The 6000-nt window shown below is 60.1% G+C and overlaps 1 protein-coding gene across 8 annotated transcripts in view; it reads left to right on the top strand.

Moving 5' to 3' along the window:
* Positions 1-6000, top strand: part of ADAMTS13 (ADAM metallopeptidase with thrombospondin type 1 motif 13) — a 37314-nt gene that overhangs the window by 20413 nt on the left and 10901 nt on the right. For 4 of the 8 annotated variants that reach the window (XM_040461489.1, XM_040461488.1, XM_040461491.1 and 1 more), the window contains 6 exons: positions 133-336; positions 542-725; positions 1343-1463; positions 2925-3054; positions 3164-3343; positions 4021-4203. In XM_040461489.1, coding sequence (XP_040317423.1) covers positions 133-336; positions 542-725; positions 1343-1463; positions 2925-3054; positions 3164-3343; positions 4021-4203 — 1002 coding nt within the window. Of the gene's footprint in view, positions 1-132; positions 337-541; positions 726-1342; positions 1464-2924; positions 3055-3132; positions 3344-4020; positions 4204-6000 lie in introns of all 8 variants that reach the window. The other 4 variants (XM_040461496.1, XM_040461492.1, XM_040461493.1 and 1 more) reach the window with 4 other exon arrangements.

Consider the following 6000-nt stretch of genomic DNA (forward strand, 5'->3'; position numbering starts at 1 on the left):
GGTGACCAGGGCAAGTCCCTTCCCTCTCGGGGCCCCGGTTTTGTTGCTTGTCCGGCGGCGAGGGGGCTGGCCCAGGTCACTGGTGGCCCACGCGTGGCTTGGGCTCCTTTTTCCCTCTCCCATCCGTGGCAGTCGTAGGAACCACCCCCCTGTCCCACCGAGGCCCGCGCCTGCCTCCGAATCCTCAACACGGCGCCGCGGGCCCGACGCCACCTGTCAGGGTTCGCACGCACACGAGACGCAGCGGCCATCCCCGATCTGGGTGACCCGATTCTGTCACGGCAGTGATATTATTACGTGGACGGAGGCCCGCTGTCCTCTCTGGAAGGCAGGAGGGTGAGGGCCGTGTCACCGTGGATGCCAGCAGCCGCTCGTCCCGCGCTGCAGGGAGAGGCCTCCGGGTTTTGCTCCGTGGTGGGGTGCCTCTCTGAGCTCTCGGATCCTGGGGCGCAGGCTCGCTGCCTCCTGCCCCAGGGGCTGGGCTGTACCTGTGGCCCAACGGCAGGGACAGGGCCTGATGTGACTCCCGCATCCTCCTCAGGCGCCAGGAGTCGGACGCGTGCTCATCAGCCTGTGAGGCCCACCTGGCTTCGCACAACGGGACGTGTGTGCACGGGGCAGGTGGCCCGGACGCGCTGGCCACAGCCGGGCCCTGCTCCACAGACGAGAAGCTGCCCGCCCTCGAGCCGTGTGTGGCCACGGCATGTCCTCCGGCACAGGGCCACGTGAGTGCCCTGGGCTATTGGGTGCTTCTCTGGCCAGAGGATGGGGAGCGCTGGTTACCATCCGCCTCCTGGCCAGAGCGCAGAGGGTGTCCCTCCGCAGTCCTGCTGTGCGCGGGATTCCCCCCCCCCCCCCAGCCCCGGTCAGAGGGAAAACTTAGGGGAAAGGCTCGGGACCTACCGGAAAGCCCCGCTGCGGCCGGCAAGCCAGGCTGAAGCCCAGACCCTGTTAGAATGCTGCCAGTTCCCTGCAGCACACACACTCCTGCCTGCGTCCTGGGGCCCTGGCTGGCGGGCGTTGCTTTCAGACAAGCCAAGCCTGTCCCCTCCAGACTGGTGGGGGCTGCGGGGTCAAGGGCGCCCGCAAATCTGGCTCCCGAGCCCCAGCCTCAGCCCTGCCCTACGGCGATACAGAGGCCAAGGTGGGTGTGGGCTGAGGGCTTCCTCTGGCAGCCAGAAGTACATCTCCCCAGAAAGGAGCGGCAGGGAGGGGCAGCCTTGGGGGGGGCGGCTGACCGCTTCTGCTCGCTCCCGAAGAGATTGGCACGGCTGGAGGCCAGGTGCCCAGGGATCGAGAGGGTGAAACCCAGACCCAGCGGCTCGTTCCCTGTTCCCTGCAGACAGACCCCCGGTCTCTAGAGGAGGAGGCCACATCCCCACCGGCCCCTGCCAGGCCGGGGGCCCGCGCCGCACACGTGTGGACTCCCCTGGCGGGGCCGTGCTCTGTCTCCTGCAGTCGAGGTAAGGCCCCCAGGGCTCATTCGCTAACTCTTACCTGTCCCTGTCTACATTTTGTCTAGTTCTTTTTTTTTTTTTTAATGTTTATTTATTTTTGAGAGAGAGAGAGAGAGAGAGAGAGAGAGAGAGAGACAGAGTGTGAACGGCAGAGGGGCAGATGGAGAAAGAGACACAGAATGTGAAGCAGGCTTCAGGCTCTGAGCTGTCAGCACAGAGCCCGACATGGGGCTCGAACTCACGAGCTGTGAGATCATGACCTGAGCCGAAGTCGGACGCTTCACCGACCGAGCCCCCCAGGCGCCCCGCGTTTTACCTAGTTCTAGAAGCATTTGGGTGGGCTTACAGAGAATCCAGACTACACGAGAACGTAACATAATACACAAGGGGACCGGGGCAAAGTGCAGACAGTCATGTAAATGTGTTCATTGATTGGCCGAAAGATAGGGTTAGGGTTCCCAGCCATACTGGCGCCCAAATGTATTTCTTAAGGTGTGGAAAAGCAGTGAGAGGAGGGCCCCAAACTTAGCCATGAGCTTCCTGGCAGCCAAACCAGAAGAAAATTCCAAGCTATGCCACGTTCTTAAACCAAAACACTAACCACTTGCTTCGTGAAACTTGAGCATGTGTACAACCAAGACCAGAGATTTCTTTCGAGGACGCTCCTAAAGGAGAGATTCAAGGAAACCAGCCCTGCTGACATCGTCATCAGAAACGCATTAAGAGATTCTCATATAGCTATTCTGGACCTACTATGTGCCAGGCACTTTGTATCTGCGCTTTAAAAACCTTGGGGCGCCTGGGTGGCTCGGTCGGTTAAGCGTCCGACTTCGGCTCGGGTCACGATCTCGCGGTCCTTGGGTTCAAGCCCCACGTCGGGCTCTGTGCTGACGGCTTGGAGCCCGGAGCCTGTTTCAGATTCTGTGTCTCCCTCTCTCTGTGACCCTCCCCCATTCGTGCCCTGTCTCTCTCTGTCTCAAAAATAAACGTTAAAAAAAAAAAAAATTAAAAAAAAAAATCTTTAGAGGCGCCTGGCTGGCACAGTCAGTTAAGCGTCCTGCTTCTGCTCAGGGCATGATCTCCCGGTTCGTGAGTTCGAGCCCCGCGTCGGGCTCTGTGCTGACAGCTCAGAGCCTGGAGCCTGCTTCGGATTCTGTGTCTCCCTCTCTGTCTGCCCCTCCCCTGCTTGCACTCTGTCTTCTCTCTCTCTCTCTCTCTCTCCCCCCTTCAAAAAGAAACATTAACAAAAATGTTTCAGTCTTTGTAAATATCCCTGCACGTTAGGCAGATGAACAACCCGAGAGAGGTTAAGCCACTCGAACATGTGACTTGACCAGCTGGGAAGTGGCAGAGGCAGGGCTGGAGCCCACGTCGGCCTCATCTGCTAGAGTCTCCAGAGAGCTGGGCACCCGTAGGTCTGGCTGAATCCTCCTCTTGGGGCTCGGGGCCTCTGCTCCCTCCCCGCAGGCCGGAAGGAGCTGCACTTTGTGTGCGTGGACTCTGTCCTGGGGACCCCTGTCCAGGAAGAGCTATGTGACCTGGGAAGCAAGCCTGGGAGCCGGCGGGAGGTCTGCCAGGCTGCCCCGTGCCCAGCTTGGTGAGTGGGGGTGGAGACCGTGCTGGGGGCGGCAGCCCGGGTCCCCCGGGGAGGAAGGAGCCTTACCCTGGCGTGTAGCCTCCCAGGGAACGCCGGCCTGTTACCGCAGGTGGGAGACCCGAGCCTTGGCGCCGTGCCCAGTGACCTGCGGAGGGGGGCGGGTGCCACTGGCTGTCCGCTGCGTGAGGCTGGACCGTGGTCGCCCCATCCCCCTGCCTCACTCCAAGTGCTGGCCGCTGCCCAGGCCCCGCCCCGTCCGGGACTGCAGTCCGGAGCCCTGCCCTGCCAGGTGGGCCCCTTCCCAAGGAGACGGGTGGTCCTAGGCGTCGCCTTCCAGGAAGCCTCTGACCCTCCGTGTCCTCGCCTGTGGGAGCAGGTCACACCGGTGTCCGGGAAGGCTATGGGGGCGGGGGGGGGGGGGGGACGCGTTTAGAGCGTGTGAGTGTTGTCTCCCGGGGTCTGGGATGCCGTGGGCCCATGTGGCTGATGGTTCGTTTATCGCTTGCTCTTTCCTGAGCACCTGCCACGCCCAGGTGCTGTCCTGGCAGAAGGGACCCAGCAGGGAGCCGGACGGACAGGCATCCCTGCCCTCCCGGAGCGGGCGCCAGGGGCCGGGGGAGATGGGAGACAGAGTCGGATGGGGGGATGTGGCAAATGTGGCGGGAAGGAACATTGGGAGTGCCGGCCGGGCGCGGTGGGGGGCTGGGGTTCCTGCTAGACACAGATATCCTTGCAGGCTCCCTTGGGTCCCCTGCCTCTCCCCCAACTTCCCTTCGAACACGTCGGTTTGCCTTTAGCTTTGCGTTCTGCAGAATGGGCTCTCCCGCGTGTTTTCTGTCCACCGGGCCCGGCCTCTCGGTGGAGATGGGAGGGTGACCCTCGGAGAAAGGCCCTTGCCAGGCCCTCCCCGGTCTGGGGAAACGGGACCTGCTTCTCTGGGCGCCGCCTGACCCCGCTTTGCCCCAGGTGGCAGTACAAGCTGGCAGCCTGCAGCGTGAGCTGTGGAGGAGGGGTCGCACGGAGGATCCTGTATTGCGCACGGGCCCACGGGAGGGACGAGGGCGAGGAGATCCTGCCGGATACCCAGTGCCTGGGGCTGCCTCGCCCGGAGCAGCAGGAGCCGTGCGGCCCGGAGCCCTGCCCACCCAGGTCAGCAGCCCCCAGGTGTCCAGCAAGCAGCCCGAGGTCCTGGAGCGTGTGGACGCCCGGCCGGTCGCGGTGGGGCTTAAAGGGCGGCTCTGGCGGGAGACGGCGCTCGGGAAGCAGGACCACCTGGCAGGCTGCACTGGGTGTCCGAGGGGTGACGTTCCAAGAAAACGCAGGTGGCGTGCCCGTGGGGTGCGCGGGTGTGGGGAGGGCTGGGGGGGCTTCACCGGGAGGGGGCAGCATTGACGCGGAGTCCGCGGCCGGTCCCTGCTGGGCACAGGACAGAGTAGCTGCAGCCAACGAGGTCCGGGGGTGGGGTGGGAGCCTGACGGGGAGGAGCAGACAGTCACCTTGTTGGTCGGCCCTGCTTCCACGGCTGCTTCTTTGTAGCTCTGCGTTTTTTTTTTAACGTTTACTTATTTTTGAGAGAGAGACGGAGTGAGAGACAGAGTGTGAGCGGGGGAGGGGCAGAGAGCAAGGGAGACACAGAATCCAAAGCAGGCTCTGAGCTGTAGGCACAGAGCCCGACGCGGGGCTCGAACCCACAAACCACAAGATCGTGACCTGAGCCGAAGCCAGACGCCTCACCGACTGAGCCACCCAGGCGCCCCGGGAGCTTCGCGTTTTTACCACCGAACTGCTTTTCTGAGCCCAAACAAGGGAACAGACACCTGTGTCCCAGCCTTAATCGATTCGCTGTATTGCCACGTTTCCTTCCTGTCGGTCTCCTTGGCTTCAAAGAAATACACCGTGACGGATAAGAATTCGTTCCAATTAAAACGCTTAGCGCACCTGTCATCTATTTGGGGTCTGTCGCAAAGTCGGGAGCACACTTTATTTCTCCACGTCAGTCACTGAATTTCCCCCGACGGCCCCTTTATCACGTCCTAGATCCTTGTGTACGTTGGGATCTGTGTCAGGGCTTTCTATCGGCTTCTGTTGTTTGTAATTCCCCCACCCGTCCCCGTGTCAGAGTGTTTTAAATACTGTGGCTTTACGGTCCACTTACCACCCACCCCGGTGTCTCTTGGCTTGTGCTGAAGTCCCTTGGCCACGCAGCCCGGTCATTCGTATGGGAATTTATCCGGGATTTATACGGCAGTTGCACACACCCCTGAGCTCTGGCTACTCCCCCGATGGCACCTGCCTCAGGGCTTCTGTGGCTACCTTCCCGCTGCCAGGATGGGTCTTCTCTGGATAGCCTTTCGTCCAGGCTCTGCTCAAAGCACCGCAGCAGAGAGATGGGGAGTCCTCCCTGAGCACCTCTCCAGCATGGCACACTCAGCCCACCCCATGACTCTCGGCTCTGCCCTCTTCTTCATAGCATGTGCTACGCCCTGGCGTTTATTTCGCTGTTGATTTCTCTGTCTGTTCCTTCTCTGAGTGTAGCGGTTTCTCAACCGGGGGCGATTTCGCCTCCCAATGTGGCATTGTCTAGAGACATTTTTTCTTTTAAGTTTTTCTTTCTTTATTTTGACAGAGAGAGCACAGCAGGGGAGGGGCAGAGAGAGAGAGGGAGAGAGAGAATGCTAAGGGGCTCGAACTCATGAGCCTTGAAAACACGACCTGAGCAGAAAGCAAGAGTCAGACGCTTAACCAACTGAGCCATCCAGGAGCCCAGCCTTGGTTCTCTTTTCTTTTTTCTTTTCTTTTCTTTTCTTTTCTTTTGTCTTTTCTTTTCTTTTCTCTTTTTTTTTCTTTTCTTTTCTTTTGTTTTCTTTTCTTTTCTCTTTTCTTTTCTTTTGTTTTCTTTTCTTTTTTCTTTTCTTTTCTTTTCTTTTCTCTTTTCTTTTCTTTTCT

This window comes from Herpailurus yagouaroundi, unplaced genomic scaffold (assembly GCF_014898765.1).
Source record: "Herpailurus yagouaroundi ecotype Mexico unplaced genomic scaffold, PumYag 267, whole genome shotgun sequence".
Lineage (NCBI taxonomy): Eukaryota > Metazoa > Chordata > Mammalia > Carnivora > Felidae > Herpailurus > Herpailurus yagouaroundi.